Below are 19,427 nucleotides of genomic sequence, written 5' to 3' on the forward strand. Positions count from 1 at the left end.
TTCTGCCCAAATTGCAGGTCCGAAAGGCATTGATTGAAGCTTCCACCTCTGCCACGTCTATCATCTCGTAGGTTCGAACCAGCACTTTCGAGAGTTGATCTGTCTGCGACAGAAGCAGAGTCCGAAGGTCAGGTTTGCCGCAATGCCGAAGTGTTATGGGGGTGAAGCAGACCAGAAATTCAAAGGGGCCGCTATCACGGCGGCGTGCGGCGATGTCTTCATGGAGAAGTAGCGGAAATGCACGGAGCCGTGGTAAACGCACCAGTACGGCTTAATCGCTGAGAACCCTTACAATAAGCATCTTCAGTTGACTGCTTAGAGCACGTGGCCTAGTGCAGTTGCGTGCGTTTTGCACGCATTTAATAGGCAAGAACCCAAACGCGCCGCGCCGCCATTCATGCTGTGTCTTTGTGCGAGACTGCTAAATTCACCGCACGTACACGTTGCCTTCACGAACGTAACCAGCTTGCCATTGCCGCACCCGTGTGCGGCTAGGAAGGGAGTGGGCATCACGGCACAGCAACAGTACAGTGATGGCTTCAGCTTAGTTGGCGATATGCAGCACACAACTAGAAACGATCGGCTTCACAAGGCAGCAAATTCTGCGTATCGGCGGAGATTCGGCAATGTACGTGCGCATTGTTTACGTGAGCACACGCATCGGGGCAAGCCAGACTAGTCGTCCACTCTTACGCCAGAGTCTTTGTGTTTCGTGTCATCATTTCCAAACGCTCCATGCGAGAGAGCCATAATCTATTCTGCACTTTGCTAATATCAGTGGCGCTCACCATGAGATGAAAATTTGCAAGCGGCAGTTGGCAGGCAGTTAAGAGGGGTTTGCCGCCGGTACCAGATGTATTTGCGAGAGTCTGGGCGCTCACCAAAATGCCTGATAAGTGTACTGGGAGGCATTAAAGCTATTTTGGATGTGGTTGTGGCGATTTGACCGTTTGAATGGAATAAAAAAGCATGAATTCAAACTGCCCGATTTTTCGGACGATTTCGCGCTCCCTAGAGAGTTTGAAAAATCGGATGTTGACTGTACTGTGAAAGTGGTTTCACTTCCTTAGCATTGGCTTAGTGCTTAGTAGCTGCAGCATGAATTCATGTATGTTTAATTATTTTGTTCGAAGAGTCTCCTTTATTCTAATCTCTATAAATACACTATTTTTATGGCTGGTTACTGGTTCATACCAATGGCAGAACTTAAAATATTTAGTAATGCCAGTTTCCTGCTACGAGCTTTCATGCTGTAAACATTTTTGTACGTAACCATTCCACTACACACTTTAGTCATACCCTGTTTTTGTGAAGATGTTTTATTGTTCTTGTCTTCTTTGTGGCAGGAGACATTCCAGAGGACGTGCTGACCCAGTTGATTGCCACTATAACTGATCCAAAGGAAATGGTTGGCCCGGAGGTAAGCCTCAGTGTTTGCGCTTGGTCTTGATAACCATTTATAAGACATATTGTATGGTGTTTCTCATTGTCTGTACACATTTCACAGGTAAAAGCAATCGTAAGTTGTGTACGTTTCCGTCAAAGCCCTTGTTCACTTCACTTGTCCGCGGTGATTCACTTATGTATGGGGCTTTCCCATGCCCCTCGCATTAGAAAGTGAAGCTAGTCTTTTTTTTTGTAACTGCCATCGTGGAGTTGTGTGGCTTATACTAGTTAGCAATTTAAGGTAAAGCAATTTAATGATCCTCTTAGTCTTCAGGTTGTTGCAGTTTCAACTCCGCTATTGGATTGCTCCGCGGTGCCTCATGCCTTTGACCTCGCGAATATGTTCTTTTGCAGAACAATGCATTCTCGGAGCTGGCGGCACGGGATGAAGCAGCGCGGGCTGAGGAGCGGCGCGGGGTGATTGAGTTCCACCTGGTGGCCAACTCGCTGAGCCGGCGGGTGGACCAGCAGTCCCTGGTATGGCTGGTGGGGCTGCAGAATGTCTTCTCTCACCAGCTGCCAAGGATGCCCAAGGAGTACATCACCAGGCTCGTCTTTGACCCGTGAGCATTCCTCTCAACTCTGCTGGTGTTCTTTTGAGTCCACTTGCCTCTTTGAATGTTGTTTAGCCAATCATTTGGAGAGAAATAAAAGGGGAAATTGCTCTGTAACGTAACTACTGCTGTTAGACATAACCTTATTGAAAACCAACAGACAATATAGCGAAGGAAGGTATAGGGGGCGTTGTTTGTAGTTTTTTTAACTCTGTCGTAGCATACCATATACGTAGAATCTCGTTAATTCGGCCCCCGTTAATTCGGAAATTCGGATAATTCGTCATTCACACACCCTCCCTTCAAAAATGTTCATAGCCCTATGGCAACAAACATTCGCTAATTCGACGCAAAATTGCACGCGCACTGGTTAATTCGGACTGGAGGCAAGCCAAGGACGGCGAAACTGAAACTGAAATTGCGTCTCGGAGGCCATAATATTTATCGCATTGCATTTTCTTTGCCACACATGCGCAAACTTATGGTCTCCGAGATGGGCTCCGGCAGCAACGGTGCGCTGTCGATGCCGATCGCGGAGGCCAAGGAAAATCGCATTTTTTTTTCGAAAACTTATGAAAGGGGATGCAAGGTGGCGTTTTGGAGCACGCATGTCATTGGCGGAGAACGGATAACAAAGAAACGAGGCCTCCGACGGAAAGCGTGCGGTACGGACTTGCGGACGTCAGTCGTGCATTTTTGCCTCCTCTTCGGTGCATTGTTCGGCGTATGGGAAGTGTCGGTGCGCGAGGTCGGGCCATAGTGGTGGTGTGATAACCCTGCCGCGATGTCGGAACCGGCGAAACGCACGAAGTACGCGGCAAAGGACTTGGCAACTAAAGTGAAGATCCTAAAGGCACTCAAAGACGGCGCTTCCAGAGAAGAGGTGATGCGTCAGTTCGACGTAAAAAGAAGCACGTTGTCGACGTACGTGAAAAACGAGGCTCGAATAATGGAAGCGTTTGAAGGCGAGAAATTTCACGCCGGACGAAAGCGCTTGCGCACCGCAGCCCACCCACAACTGGAGGAAGCGCTGTTGCAGTGGATTGTTACTGCACGCGAGTCGAAGCTGCCGTTGAGTGGACCACTTATATGCGCGCAAGCAGAGAGGTACGCTCTACGAATGAACATAGATTCCTTCAAGGCATCGGAGGGTTGGCTTGCACGTTTAAAAGAGCGGCATGGCCTCGTGTTCAAGACCGTGTGCGGGGAGAGGGGTGAGGTGGACGAAGAAGTTGTGAAAGACTGGCAAAACGTGCAGCTTAAGGACCACGTGGCCGCCTACGACTCGAACGACGTTTTCAACGCCGACGAAACGGCACTCTTTTTTAAAGCGCTGCCAGATAAAACTGTCACTTTTAAAGGAGACCCGTGCACCGGCGGCAAACGAAGCAAGGAGCGGGTGACGGTGCTGTTAGCAGCAAATATGACTGGCACAGAGCGCCTTCCGCTTCTGGTTATCGGCAAGGCGCTGAAGCCGAGGTGCTTCTACAACATAAAACACCTCCCCGTCGAGTACCGTGCGAATCGGAAAGCGTGGATGACCTCTGAGATTTTCCGTGCCTGGCTGCAGGATCTAGATCGACGCTTCAGTGCCAAGAAACGCAAGGTGCTCTTCGTAGTGGACAATTGCAGCGCACACTGCAACGTTTCGAATCTGGAGGCAATACGGCTTGTGTTTCTTCCACCCAACACCACTGCAGCCCTTCAACCTATGGATCAAGGCATCATACAGTACGTAAAGAAAATGTACCGCACTCAAGTGTTGCAACGTATGCTCCTCTGCATGGATCGGAAGCAGCCATATAACATAACGCTTTTGAGTGCGATACATATTTTGGCGCATGTGTGGTCGAATACACCGGCACAAGTAGTGGCGAACTGTTTTCGTCACAGTGGATTTGTGCGGCCCGAGGCGTCAGAAAGCTCGGAACGCAGCCCAGAGCCTGCAGCGCCAGAAGAAGAAGAGGACGATATGGCGTTCCTTGGCCTGCTTCCCGCCGAAGTGGAGCTTGCAGAGTACGTTGCAATTGATAACGGCGTTGCCGTCGCCGGTCACTTAAATGATGACGAGATCATCAGTGCTGCCCTCGGTGAGACGGATGAGGTGTCCGACGAAGACCCGTGCGATGAACTACGCCCGGTGCGTCGTACCGCAAAAGAAGCCGCGGACGCGCTCGTCGTTCTAGAGGAGTTTTGTTTCGATGTTCCAGGCAATACTCTTGCGCTAGAAGGTTTGTCCCATGCCCGAAAACTAGTCCTTGCCGCCCAGCTGTCCACAAAAAAACAAACAAGCATCATGGACTACTTTTCAAAATAAAGGTATGCGATAAAGGAATTGAGAATGTGCGTTTTTGTTATGCATTCGTTAATTCGACATTCGGATAATTCGGACATTTTTTTCACTCCCTTGAGATCCGAATTAACGAGGTTTTACTGTATACTCATGTGATGGCTGCAGGTTTTTTCCGAGATTTGGGATGAAAATCATGGGTGCGGCCATTACACGGAGAAAAAAAGAGAACTTTTCTTTTTTGCACATATTTTTAGTGCTGCTTGCCTTCATTCAACTGCAGTACTCACTTTTACTGGAGAAGCGAAAAACTAACTCTGTCACTTTCACACAGTTGCAAGAATGTTGTTTCTCGCCCTTATCCCCCTCTCTTTACTTGTCGCATCCTCAACCTCGCCTCTGTCCCAGATTGGGTCATCCCCTGTTCCATTGAATTTGTTTGAGATTCCTGTGACCTTGAAGCTTTTCTCCATGGTCTTGAAGGAAACCCCACCCCACACTTTGAAAATACAGTGGCATACATCCACAAACAATGCCCTCTTCAGCCATCCAGTCAGTGTTGTTTGGTGGAGGGCAGTGCCTCGGAGGCAGCTGCTAATTCTCAGAGGCTGTGCTTTTGCCACGTAGAAGTGCTGAAAATTCGGCGCAGCTGCCTTGTTTTGACCTCCGGAAAAATGAAGCTTTGCAATTCTCACACCGCACAATAGATAGCACCGCTAACATTCTAAAAAAATTAAGGGTGTGGCTGATACATGGGTAGTTTTTAAATATGTTTCTTGTGGGGATTCTTTAACAAAAGTTCTCGGTGCGGCTATTACATGGGTGTGGCCATTGTATAAGTACTATAGACAGTATATGATATAAATGTGAGGAAATTAAAGAGGACGAAAAGGCAACTTGCCGCCAATAGGGACCGAACCTACAACCTTCGGATAACATGTCCGATGCTCTACCGATTGAGCTACAGTGGCGGTTGTCCTCCCGTCCCCTTTATTGGCGATTTCTGTGCATGTGAACCTGGGAGGGCTAGCCAGCGCTGCTCGTAGTCATGATGGCAACTGTGGAATGCTCTTTCCTGCAAGCTGGCGTCACATAGCACACATTATCCGAAGGTTGTAGGTTCAGTCCCTACTGGCGGCAAGTTGTCTTTTCGTCCACTTTGATTTCTTCACATTGGATATAACGAATTATCTAATATAACGATATAACACTGGATATAACGAATTATCTGTTACAACGAAGTAAATGAAGAATAGTCTTGTCATAGCTACAGTGTTACAAATAAACATTTATAACGAATTTTCGGATATAACGAAGTTATTTTCGTGGCAGATGTGACTTTGTTATAATGAGGTTTGAGTGTACTACAACACAGCTAAAAAACTATGAACGACGTTTCCTATACCTTCCTTGGCTTCATTGTCTCTTGGTTTTCATTAAGGTTGTGTCTAACAAGGAAAAATGAGCCCTTGATAAAATCCCCTTCTTTCGATCACTTCTGCTGGCAACACTGCTTATGTAAGTTATATTACGGTGGAAGTGTAGAATCATCAGTTTCTTCATTGCGTGAGTGCGGTACCAGTGTCTATGCAGTAACTTGTGCCATTTATGCCCCCTTAACTTTAGAACCTTCGATAGTAAACAATAAGTGACACCTGCAATGTTCTTTCATACAGGGAAAAACCACTCCGCATTCGACATCTGCAGTGTTCTTTCGTACAGGGAAAAACCACTCTGCATTCTCTCATTAAATGTTTTTTCTGGGGAACTCTATAGTGCTATCTTTTTACAGTTCTCTGTCGATGTTGTTTCCTGCTATAAAATCGTGTACCGTATTTACTCGATTCTACCGCGCCCTCGATTGTAACGCGCACCCGTTTTCTGCGACCAAAAAAAAAAAAAAGTAATACATCGATTGTAACGCGCACCCATTTTTCGTGAGAGAAAAGAACAAAAAAATGTCCGTAGGAGTCAAACTTCGCACATTCAGAAGAACAAGTATTTGGGTTTTAAAGGACTAAAGTTTCAAAAGAGTAAAACACAAAAGTCAAAAAGCGGGCCTTGCCGCTAAAACTGTCACCACTACGGCGGCGATACGAGTCGCGTAATGGATCAGTCCTCGTCGCTGTCGGACAACTCCTTGTCGCTGTCAACACTCTTCGATTTCGGGAAACCGGCCCTGCTTTTGTCCACAGAAACTTTTTCGTGAAGCTTTGCTGTAAAAAATATTCTGCTTCTGTTTGCGCCAGTCTAGCACGCACGTTTCGGGAACTCCGAACGACCGCGATGCGGCCCGATTTCCGTCCGTCTCTCTGCACATGTAATAACTATTCTTTTAAATGCGGCATCGTGGTACACTAGTCGAGTATTTGGAGTCGACACTTCCATGCCGTCGATGCGAACGCAGAACGGGATGACAATCTCCTCAGCACACGTACGAACTGAAAAAATGGCAGAAATGCCCAAGGCGCGTAGGAGGCGGCCATTTTGAAATGTCGACGGCAATAGGATAACCGAGTTTTTTTTTTTTTCGGTACTCGATTCTAACGCGCATGCGATTTTTGGACTCGTTTTCCCGGAAAAAAGGTGCGCGTTAGATTCGAGTAAATACGGTACTTTTAAATTACCATTATAGTGAACTTAACTTTAAAAAAGTTTAATGTGGGGCGAGTTGGTGCTTGGACATAAATACTATCGGAAGTAGCGCAACGAGACAGGACAACAGAAAGGAACACCACACAACAGAAGGACAACAGAAAGGAATTGTGACTGTGTTCGCCTGTTCCTGTCTGTTGTCCTGTCTCGTTGCACTACTTACGATGATATTTGAACTTAACCTTCCCCAAGAACCAAGTTGCGTGCACGTTTCATTTGACGGATGCGTTAGATTCAGGTAACCAGGGTACATTTCACCTAATGGATAATTAATTAAGGGAATTTTGTTGGTCCCTTAAAGTTGGAATAAATGAAAGTAATGATTACTGTGCTTTTCATTAGATGCCGTGCTTAGGAGAGTGCATCCTTGTTGCAGGAGAGTACATGCTTAGCTTTTCATAAAACTGTCTGTTTGAGAGATATGCTGTCTACATTTGCTGAATGTGTAAATAAGTTATCATGAACATGAAATTTGGTCACCTATTTTCCAACACATCTTTCATTTTCACTTTTTCTAGGAAGCATCGCACGCTTGCCTTGGTGAAGGAAGGCCGAGTCATTGGGGGTATTTGTTTTCGGATGTTTCCGGGGCAAGGCTTCACAGAAATCGTCTTCTGTGCTGTCACTTCCAATGAGCAAGTCAAGGTATTCTTTCCCAATTCATTTGCAGAAACTATGTACTGGCATATTGCATGTGAAGCAGAACAGCACAATGTGACAAACTGTGCCTAAAAGTAACTGTGCCATGGAAACAAGTTCAAAATTTGAAGTTTTAGGTAATGCAACTCTGTAATCACTGCAGGAGCTGCTAAATGTCTGCCGTCTGTACACGATGCTGCACATTGTCAAACACTCCGCAGTTGGTTGGTGGAGTCATCTGCACATTGTGTCGTGTCATGGCTTACTGCAGAACCAGCAGTGTGTGGGATTGTTCTTTCACACCCATCTTTTTGAGTACATCTTGTAGACATTGCAGACAAACTACAGGTCTTGTGCTATCGATCATATTGCACATGAAAATGTGATTTCATGAACAGCTACTAGCGCCATCATCAGATTTCTGTTTTTATCATTGCTTAGTTACTTTCCAGGCACTCTATTATATGCCGTTTGTTAGAGAAGGTCCGATCGCTTACTGTAGCTTACCTGTAGTGTGCATCTTGTGTGCCATTGGTTGCGCAATGTGTGACTGGTCGTTATAGTGAAAAAATTTAGGTGATGTGCATTTGTGTGTTTAATCACTGCTTTATTTAAACAAGCATAGGTGTCTTTTTAACTGCCTGGGTCACCAAGCCCAGAAAATTGCAGACTGTACAGCTTGGATTTTCATTGATACAATACTGCCATGAAAATATGAGTCTGGCTATATAAGTTTAAGAAAAATAAGAAAGGAGAATTACATTCGTAAGGTCTTGCATAGGCGTGTGCTCAGGGGGGGGGGGGGGGGCTCAAAGTCTGCCCCACTCTTTGACTTAATAGGGTGAGGGGAACTGCGATAAACCTTCGCCTCCCCCATGGGGAACCCTGCTCACGCCTATGGTCGATTGCACGAAAGGTAAAAAAACGGTGTATATTTGATGTTTCCGATTTTCCTGATAATTTTGTATGTTCTGCACATATGACTGCGCAGCACGAAATCGCAGTTCGTTTTCAAATAAAAGTTTTTTTGAACACAGGAAAATTCGACAAGTGTTGCCGGTTGACGACGACAATTTTACGAAGAGTGCGTTTTTGTAACTTCGGAACCATGCTGGCAGCTACTCAGGCTATATATTACAAATATCCTTCTTTTTAGCGGAAGTAGAAGTAAAGAGGAAATAGCTCTTATCATTTCATAGAATTCTGAGCAAATTATGTATTTCTAAAAATTCACGAAAAAACGCTGCATTTTTGAAAATCAGTCAAATTTGGGACGCTATGGCTACTTCTGTGAACATCTTAGCTTGTTCATATTTGCAGTATGAATAGGCCTTTATGTGAATAATGAACCTCTGCATTTGTATTTCTCTAATAATTTTCAAAGTAGTAAATTTTCATGCTCGAAACACCAAAAAGAAAAAAGTGCTCCTCGATTAAAAAATTTATAATAAAAAACCCCAATCTCAATTTTGTTCAAAGTCCCCCAAAATGTTCTCAAAGGACTGCAGAATGATATTATGAAAAAACATGTTGCATCATTTTTATTAGAACAAAAGCAGAAAATGTCAAACATTGTGTTTCCAGAGCGTGGTGGCTACTGCGTAAAGGACATCTCTAGTGAAAAAAAATACAGTAACACCTCTTTTTTCTTCTCTGAGCTTCGCTAAACAACAGTAATGATCCATGGTCGGAAAGTGGGAACTGTTTTGTAAAGAAAAAGACCGTTCCAATTAAATGCATTCGCGTGATTTGCGACTTCACGCCAGTGTTAGACATCCCTCAGTCTACAGCAGGCACTTTCAGTTGTGGCCTCTTTTTCTTTCATCAATTTCAGTTGAGCATAATTCATATCTTGAGTGCTAAAGAACTCATACCCTCCATGCGTCTCTTATGATGATGTGCTGTGCCAGAATTGAGAGGTTGGTATAAAAGCCAAGGTCTCTTCATGAATGGAAATGAATTTCTGGAGAGCGGTCGCCAAGAGGTGTGGTTTTTGTTGGCCCAAATGTGTACGTTCTCAAACCTTATGTGATCAATGCAGAGTTTAAAAAGAATCGATTGCGTGAAGATTGGTGGCAGCAGTTCTGGCCACGGACAGAACACGTTTTGTTTGCGTTGCATCTGCTTTGTTTTGCATCTCCTTGTATCTCTTGAAGCAGTGCTGCAGATCTGGTCTACCTCTTGAATTGAGCGCGCATCCTCCTTCATGACCTTCCGCAAAAGAGACTCGATCCAATATCTCCTACACCACTTTTTGTGCACCATGAGGCAGTCCGTACAAAATCTCGGTCATGGCTATAACGCCTACCCATAGCCACCTTCAGAGCGTAGGACAGTGATCGCATCAAAGTGAAGCACAATTTGGATGCTTAACTTCTATCTCAGGTGGTGTTTGGCTGACTGGCACAGCCGTGCTCGTTGCTGTCGTCTGCTCAGGCGGGCGTCTATCGCGCCGCCCTTTGCACCTGTCCGCCTAACGCATGCTACTCCGTTTACACGAGTGCTTGTAGCGCGGGCCACTCGACCCGCCACACGATCCGCACGGTGCGGATCCAGAGACCGGGCGGGAGAGCGACGAGCGGTGAAAAATGTATCTTGTAACCAACGCAATCGACACCCCAGCATTTTCTCGTGCAGAGCAACAAAACCTGGCAAAAAATGTGTGGCTGCTGTGCTTAGGTTGCACTGCGGCACTCGCCGTTCACCACTGTTGCCATTTGCGATTTCTCACATTCTTACAATGCATGATCGACTCAGCTACAGAAATTTTGCGTTTAGCTTCGTTGCTTTTATATAAGCGCATTTACTCAAAAAAAAATTATCCGGAGGAATGCAAATGTCCGTGCTGCCTGTCGACGAGGAATATAAGTGGTGTCGAAATGCATTTAATTGGAACGATCTTTTTTTCTTTACAAAACAGTTCCCACTTTCCGACAATAGATCATTACTGTTTTTTAGCGAAGCCCAGAGAAGAAAAAAGACGTGTTACTGTATTTTCTTGTTACTAGAGATGTCCTTTACGCAGTAGCCACCACGCTCTGGAAACACAATGTTTGACATTTTCTGCTTTTGTTGTAATAAAAATGATGCAACATGTTTTTTCATAATATCATTCTGCAGTCCTTTGAGAACATTTTGGGGGACTTTGAACAAAATTGAGATTGGGGTTTTTTTATTATAGATTTTTGAATCGAGGAGCACTTTTTTCTTTTTGCTGTTTCGAGCATGAAAATTTACTACTTTGAAAATTATTAGAGAAATACAAATGCAGAGGTTCATTATTCACATAAAGGCCTATTCATACTGCAAATCTGAACAAGCTAAGATGTCCACAGAAGCAGCCATAGCGTCCCAAATTTGACTGATTTTCAAAAACGCAGCGTTTTTTGTGAATTTTTAAAAATACATAATTTGCTCAGAATTCTATGAAATGATAAGAGCTATTTCCTCTTTACTTCTACTTCCGCTAAAAAGAAAGATATTTGTAATATATAGCCTGAGTAGCTGCCAGCATGGTACCGAAGTTACGAAAACGCACTCTTCGTAAAATGGTCGTTGTCAACCAGCGACACTTGTCAAATTTTCCTGCGTTGAAAAAAATGTTTATTTGAAAACAAACTGCGATTTCGTGCTGTGTAGTCATATGTGCACAACATACAAAATTATCAGGAAAATCGGAAACATCAAATATACGCCGTTTTTTTATCTTTCGTGGAATTGACCCTATGTGGTGTTGTACACACATTGCATATGAAAGGCAAAGTCAAGGGCTTAGAAAGGCACATGACTGACAAGCACATTGAGACTACAGAATTGAAGAGGTGTTTGTGTCTGCGTGATCTGTTTTGCCACATGTATTTCGATTAATCTGTCAATCAGTCAATCACTTTTTGTTATTACATGGTACTTTAATTACAATATCCAAGTATAGACCTTAAGCAAAATTGCTGCCATCTGTCAGAAGTTTGACGAAGTTTCCGATTCGGCGCCATGTTGGAGGCTTGTGTCCGAATTGTATTGCTGTCGCTGCTATAACTTCTTGCTTGTATCTGCTTTGATAGTGGACAATCGGGGCATAAAAACGTCAGACGAGTGTGTAAGGGTCTTTACATGTTACCGCCATTTCCTAGCTATTATGTTGACAATTATTACACGTAAAGAACTGCCTCACAACAAGAAGGTACAAGTTTGTCGCTAAGTCACATGTAAGCCTGTTGTCATTGAGAATGAAGCTTAGCGCTAGGTTATACATTTTTTCTGCTTTCAGGGTAGAGAATGAAGTGTTGTTAGCTATCTGAATATTATGCGTGTAGTGTATGATGGTGTGGAGGAGGCCTTAGGGCACGACACGGCTAGGCATAGCGATGACGGTAAGAAAGTGCTGTTGACCCATTTCAAAACGTATTTCATAAGGGACAGCCTACGTCCACCAGATGTATTGTACATTTAATTGTAAATAAAACATTGTCCTCATTTTTTATTTTTGAAGCAAGAAATATTTCGCTGCTGTAGCCACCGACGTACGCACAAGTAAAATGCAAAATATTTCCACTTCTCATGCATGTGAAAAGGGAACGTGAAATGTAAAAGTCTTAGTTGCTCTAATAAGAAGGTGCCGGTTGGCTGGTATTTTATTGAACATCCTTCCAACATGTGCTCGTAAATTAACACGACAGGCCGAGAATATTTGCGTTCACATCATCGCTTTCGGGGCCTACTGGCGCCTTAAAATTTCAACCTGTTTCTGAAAGGCAGTTTTGTGTCGCCGATTGAACGCTTGCGAAATTACCACAGCGCGTAACCAACGGTAGCACACCCATGGTCGAGTGTAACACATTTCCTGGAACAGCACTTTTTTTCTTTCTGTTTCATACGAAAAGTACCACACACAAGCTCCTGTTAACATTTCATGGCACACAAAGGTGGATGCAGGATTTTTCCTTGGGGGTATAAGCTTCTGGGAGAGCCTGTTATGTGCTCTTCTTTGGACATAAATTAAAAAAAAGTTAAGTGGGCGGTCAGGCCATCCGGACCACGCTCTGAATTTGGCAGTGATAGCACATGAAATGCTTGAAAAATACACATAGTGAATCAATACACACGTGAAGCATCCCACCAAACGCTACCTTGTTAAACTCCACCTAATTGAAAACAAACTACAAACAACACGCTCCAGCAAAATCGGTCCATTTGCTGGGAATCGATGACGCGCTTGAGCTACCTGTCTAACATGTAATTGTTATCATTATGTAATAAGCAAAGTAATGGTGTCAACAGCAGCGCAGGCATGCGTGAGTAGCCGCGATGCAGCTTTGAAGCTCGTACACGAAGCCGGTTTGTCTGTGCCTGGAAGCATATGGTGTGAAAACTGTCCGATTCCTGCATGACACGAAAGAGTGTTCTCTGATGAGTGCAGATGCTGTTACATATCGCATCTAGAACAGCGAACGTAAACGCGGCGTTAGTCGTAAGCAGTAGCTGGAGCAGCGGGACGATCTGCCACTTCTCGTTGGCCGCGAGTAAATCTAATAACATGGTGGTTAGTTACCGGTAAACCTTTTCTAAGCACCCCAATTTCCTCAATCTGAGCAACACAGCGCACGAAAATATGTCGGCATTGCAGTTCCCATCAGCCACCACATGCTGATACATACACTCTGTGCGTGCACATGCGTAGAGCATTTAGCCTTCAACATGGCGGAAATGCGCACGGTGGCCACTAGGTGGCAGCAGATTTTGCATAAAGTCTATACAGATGAGGGTCCAAAGTACAAGACTGCAATGGGACCCCAGATTTTCTTCATAGCATCTTAAAATGAGAATGTATACAAATTCTCTGTGCTTTGGCCATGGTACATGATTGCAAGAGAAGGCTCAAAATTTTATTTCATCACGTCTAGCACAGCAACTTCTCATGGCTGAAAGACACGTTACGTGCACTATGTAATGCAAGCTCTTGGGAATATTTCAGCATGTTTAACAGGGAGTTGGCACTGCTTTTTCGCGTGAAGCAGTAGATAGTGACTTCACTTCTAGCTCATCGTTAATGGCAGACATTGTTTACGATCATGTGCCACCCTTTCTTTTGTGTATAGGGTTATGGAACGCACCTGATGAACCACCTCAAGGATTACCACGTCAAGCAGAACATCCTCCACTTCTTGACATTTGCAGATGAATTTGCAATCGGCTATTTCAAGAAGCAGGTTAGTATACAAGCCATTGGGGCTAGAAATGCTTAGGAAAAATGGGCTACTTGTACAATACACAGTATATTTGATGTTGCATTATAGATCATCTGCTACTGTACATATTTTTCAAATTCCTTAAGGCGAGACCAAGCTTTAGATGCACATTTCTTTATTTTTGAGTTGATTTTTAGGAAACTTTCACAGCTTATGTAGTTTTATGTCCTGATTTCAAATGTGCAATTATTTTTCTAGTACAATATGCAGTTTTTAAGATATCAAACATTTCAAGTGCCTTAGTAGGAGTGAGATTTATTTCTAAGCTGCGAGAGTTTTAAAGCAAATCAGCATATTACAATGACTTGGAATGAACACTGTATGTAGTAAAACAAGAATAAATGTTCTAAAGCCATTTAAACAAAAGTTATGGTATGTTGAACTTTCGTTAGCAAAATTCCAGCTTGACATTGACTCACTCGCAAATGTTCAACGTGCCATGACTTTTGTTCAAATGGATTTAGAACATCCATTCTTGTTTTACTGGCATACAGTAGTATACATTGCACATTATTACGATATGCTGATTTGCTTTATGACTCTCACAATTTAGAAATAAATCTTGCTCCTAACCATACCAAAAACTATTCAATACTTTAAAAACTACATATTTTATTAGAACAATAAATGCATATTTGAAATCTGCACATAAAAATACATAAGCTGTGAAAGTTTCATAAAGATCAACTTAAAAACAAAAGACATGTTTCTGAACCAAAAATCTCAAAGTGGTGAGTTCTTACACGGAGCAGTAGTGTTTTCTCAATAATCAATGTGAAGTTGCATTCAAAGGATGAAACTTCATTGGCAGGTGATAGCGGCAACATCGTGGGGAAGACCATTCCAGTATTTTGCTTCTCTGCTAAAAAAATGAAGCAGGAAATTTTTTAGTATGGGGACGTGGGCTGGAAACTAGGAGTGCATGACCAGTGCAGTGAATTATGTGCCTCAGGTAGTTTGCAACAGTGCTTCGCACATAGATTGGCTTATTGTTTATGTTGCCTACATTTAAAGCAGGTATTTAACATTCTGTAGACACCAGCATTTATTGAACATAATTGTTAATTAATGTGATGTCCCACAAGAAGGCACTCCGTGCTTGTAAGATGGCTACGCTGGCTGCAGGAAGTCAGCTTTGGAGTTTATTGGCTCATATCCTTGCTTTCTTTTCTCTCAGGGTTTCTCCAAGGACATCAAGCTGCCCAAATCTGTGTACACGGGGTACATCAAGGACTATGAGGGGGCCACACTTATGGGTTGCGAGTTGGATGAGCGCATATCCTACACAGCCTTCAGCCATGTTATCCGCAAGCAGAAGGAGGTAGGACGCTTTCCAGTTAAACTGGTGCTGCCTTTGAAATGCTTTCATCGTTTTCCTCCGTCAAATAGTATCGTCACTTTCATTATAACTTTACCTACCCCGAAGTCTAAAATGCACCAGTGCATGTTACAAGTGAGTTTTAATAATAATCTAACCTGATCCAATTCTGCATCCCCAGTCTGGGCCAAATGAATGCCAGTCAAATAATAGCGTACAGTTATTCATCACTGTTAACTTATCAGTTTGTTGCCGTGATTTGTATGTTCATTTATGTGTAAGCTTCTGACATCATCTTTTTTTTTGTATTATGTGTTACTTGCATATTTAAACGGCTCCCCCCCCCCCCCCCCCCCGTGTATTGTATTATGGGTAGTGTTAAGACTTCTTTGTTGTAACATGCTTGCTTCATGTGTACTTTATGCAATTTTGGTACATTTTGCTTGTATAACTTCTACTAAGCGACCTTTACTCAATGCCCCACCGAGCCTACTAAGGCACGTTCAAATAAATAAGTAAGTAAACTGTAGCGGAGAGATGGGGCTGGAGACGTCATTTCGGCTCAAGTGCTTCCAAATTTAAACACATTCACAACATAGAAGAAGTGAATAGAATGTTTAACTTCTGTATGTACTATTCCTTTTGCTGACTTGAATTGAGCGTGGAAGTCTGGCAGATCTATGGACTAACAGACTTTTGTCTTCATGGCTACTGGTAATAGTAAACAATGTGAAGTGATGGGCTACTTTTTAGTCTTCCTCTATCCATTAGTAGTGTTTCATTCCTTCATCCTTCTGTCCCTGTGTACTGCAGATAGTGAAGAAGTTCATCGAGAAACAGCAGGAACACATGCAGAAAGTGTACCCTGGTGTGCCCTGCTTCAAGGAGGGCGTCAGGGAGATCCCTCTTGAGAGTATTCCAGGCCTCCGTAAGCATTGTTTCTTTTTCTTTCTTTTTTTAACCTCTTTCTCCTATATCTTACAGTTCCACTTTCCTGTCTTCAGCTTTGCAAAGTGTACTTGCATCATTAATGTATGCGAATGTTTTTTCAACGGCAAAACTTTCCCCTTTGATAAGTGGATGGTTGTTTGCTTATCAGTGTACACCAATTTTTATTGCAGGGTGTTAGCATGAATATGATCAAAGCTGTCAAAGTTAATTAAAACCTGTATGTAATACAAACAGAGATAGAATGTGGGAAACAGATCTTTTGCTGCAGAATTGAATCTATATAAAATATTATATATACAGTAAAAGCTCGTTCTTTCGGGTTTCACGGGACCAAAAAATATGTTTGAATTAGTGAATTCCGAATTATTGAAAGTATCAAAAGAGATGGTTGATCCCTCCGTCATAGGAATCGGAATAACACGAAAGTAAAACGTGCCCTTACAGAAGTAACTGAATGTTTACTGTACATTGATATAAGAGAGTTTGCACAATGTATATTGATGCCTGGCAGCTAATGGCACCTTTTAACGTGTATGCACCCACTTTGGTGATTGGTGGTACATCTCCATCCAACGACTAACGTTCCTGCTAAATGATTTAACAAACCCTTGTGGTAGCTGTAGTAGTTAACGGTGAAAGCGTACTCAGAGAACGAGGTGTGATAGCCAGAAGAGCGCCGCATATTGGACGCAGAACTTGGTCGCCATCCCGCGGCATGTTAAAATGTGATTGAACACCACGGCCGGACTAGAGGGAAACGCAAAGCGTGTCGTGCCGCCCCGGTAGCCCGGCCGTGATTTTTCTAGGGGCGAGCGCGTGAGCGGGGAACGCAGTGTTACAGCCAGGTGAAGCAGGCAAGCGTCGCGGAGCTATGAGCGAGGCCAACGCTTTTACGACGCTTAAGGCTCTGTTATACTCCGACGTCCGACACGAGCGCCCGCGAGGACGTTGCGTTTCGTCACGCCGAGCCGGCGACGCTACGCCAGGCACAAATCGATCTTTGCTACAGTCGAGCCGGCTCCAACGCGCCGGTGCGATCGCATCTAGAGGAGCGCATGCGCAGTAAAGCAAAGAACGCCCGCGCCACCTGTCGGGAACCGACGAAACAGCCCGCGAAGCGGGTTCCTGTGCATGCGAGTCCGGCGCGGCCGGCGCGAAATGCAGCAGGATCTATTCGCCGCCGAGCGACGCCCGAGCGCGCCAGCAGCCGTTGGCCGTGTCGGCGGTCAGCCGACGCCGGACTATAGAGGGCTGTTTTTTGCTGACGTAACGTCGCCATGACGCGTGCGCGTGCTCTTCGACGTTACATTGGAGTATATCAGAGCCTTTACAGTGACTTTAACGACGCTTGGCTAAGGTCGCCACCTCGCGGTGTGTTAAGGCATTGACAAAATTGAACTTCTATTGAAAACGCGCCGAATGGGAAGTCCGTGTAACGCGTTGCAGGTGCTAATTGTTGAGGCCACAGTAATGACGAATTACTTTACTTTACCGCTCCCAGAGGGCAACACCACCCCGCCGACCGGGAGAGTGGTAGATATAAAAGGCGCATTTGTAAAGCCTCTAGAGTCTGTGACCATGGCGCTGTGGATAGCGTGCCCGGCATCTGTTGTTGCGGACCGAGCAGTCGTGGGTTCGATGCCCGTTGACGGAATTTTTTTCTTTGTCATCTGATCGTGTATATTTTTTCAACGTCATTTCCAGGACGAAAATACGTCACTGAAGTCTTGGTGGATCCCGGCATCAAACACTTTCGTGTTAAAAAACAATGAACAAATGTCTATTACATCAATACACTTTCATTTTCTTGATGAATACGTAAATGCTGTACTTATTTTACATAAGAGCAGCGTAAAAGCTGCAATTTTCGTCATCCTGCGACTCCTTTCACAATGCCACCACGGTGCTAGACCCCCTTTTCTTAATTAGCCCGACACGTGCTCTGCACACCTCCTTAATTACTACTCCCACCACCACGCGCACGTGACAATACTTTTTTTTCACCGGTAAATGAAAGAAATTTGCCGTAGCAACTGAAGCCTTGGTTGCCAACAACACGATTGTTGATGGCAACCATGCCTTTTCGAACACCCACAGCTAACTATGTGTCACACACGGTAGTAAACGCCAATAGGCATGAAGTTTTCTGTCTTTCTGGCCATCACCGTGCAGTCCGCAATGACGATGACGGCGACGCGCACTGTACCGTCTCGTTTCGGTTGTCCACGAATGTCGTTTTCGCTCTTTTGCACTGCATGTTTGCGGCACTTTGTGCTGCAAATGTGCGGTGCAAAAGAGTGAGAGAATGCATGCCTCACTTGAACGTGAGGCATGCATTCTCTCGGCAGCTAATTTTAAATGGAAAGAAAAGCTACTAGCTGTTAACGGTACGAAGTTATACGTGACCTCGTCTTGCAGTGACTATGACTGTATAGGTTCATTTCTGTGACATATATATTTTTTCTCTGCTTACGTGCAAACATCTAATTGGAAAAAGGCTAAATGTTTCTTGTAAATAGGATGGTGGAAAGAGGAAGACTGGTGCTTGTAACTTCTGAATTTAATCACAGTATGAAAAACAGTCACAGTTTCACCGCAAGGGCGAAGCAATGAATGCGATAGCCACAAATTGTAGTGTTATACTAAGTGAGGCTGGCAGCTAACTGTTTTGTATCCGATCTCGCGTAACTACAAAATGCTCGTGTAAGAGAATACGGCTGCTCCAGGGAGAGATGCTCTCAGAAGTCACTTCCCGTTGAGAGCGCAGCACGTAGAAGGGTATACGAGCTGCCCGCTGTGATGGCTGTCAAGATAGCGCGCGCCAGCAATCGCGACCGCGCCCTTAGATTCAAAGTTTAATGTTGCTGCCCGTGCGACAACCCTCCGCCCCGTCCCCCCTCCAAGCGAATGCACCCTCCAAGCGACGGAGGGTGCATGCGTTTTTCATGCTCGTTAAACAAGAGCGTGGCGTTTCCTGTCTGCTTTGATGGCAGGCCTCCCGAGCGGGGTGATGTTATCGCATGCACCCTCCGAGCGACAGAAATGGGCCTGGCTTGTTTGATCTCTGCTTCGGCCGCGTTCGTCGCCCCCTCTCGCGCGCCTTTACCCGCGGTAGAACACTACAATGCGCGGGGGGATTTTATCAATTTGAACTTCATACCGGAACGACATGACGGCGACAGCGACGGCAAAAACCCGCCGAGACTGTCCATATAATTGCTACCGCAATAAAATCAGTATTTGCATTCCACATTTATTGTCGTATATTAAACAGACAAATTGAACATCTCAGTTTAGTTATTTTTCGGTTCATGGTTTCACTGCTGTTC

The 19,427-nt window shown here is 44.4% G+C and overlaps 2 protein-coding genes across 2 annotated transcripts in view; both read left to right on the forward strand.

The window, feature by feature from the left end:
• The window catches only part of LOC119387985 (estradiol 17-beta-dehydrogenase 8), a 169,286-nt gene that overhangs the window by 106,030 nt on the left and 43,829 nt on the right, over nt 1-19,427 (forward strand). The window lies entirely within an intron of this gene.
• LOC119387989 (histone acetyltransferase KAT2A) overlaps nt 1-19,427 on the forward strand; it is a 37,404-nt gene that overhangs the window by 10,780 nt on the left and 7,197 nt on the right. Inside the window, exons 11-16 of the mRNA XM_037655584.2 lie at nt 1,347-1,420; nt 1,801-2,009; nt 7,464-7,590; nt 13,680-13,790; nt 15,007-15,150; nt 15,961-16,075. Of these exons, the coding sequence (XP_037511512.1) occupies nt 1,347-1,420; nt 1,801-2,009; nt 7,464-7,590; nt 13,680-13,790; nt 15,007-15,150; nt 15,961-16,075 (780 nt within the window). The remainder of the gene's footprint in view (nt 1-1,346; nt 1,421-1,800; nt 2,010-7,463; nt 7,591-13,679; nt 13,791-15,006; nt 15,151-15,960; nt 16,076-19,427) is intronic.

This window comes from Rhipicephalus sanguineus, chromosome 3 (genome assembly GCF_013339695.2).
Source record: "Rhipicephalus sanguineus isolate Rsan-2018 chromosome 3, BIME_Rsan_1.4, whole genome shotgun sequence".
Taxonomy (NCBI): domain Eukaryota; kingdom Metazoa; phylum Arthropoda; class Arachnida; order Ixodida; family Ixodidae; genus Rhipicephalus; species Rhipicephalus sanguineus.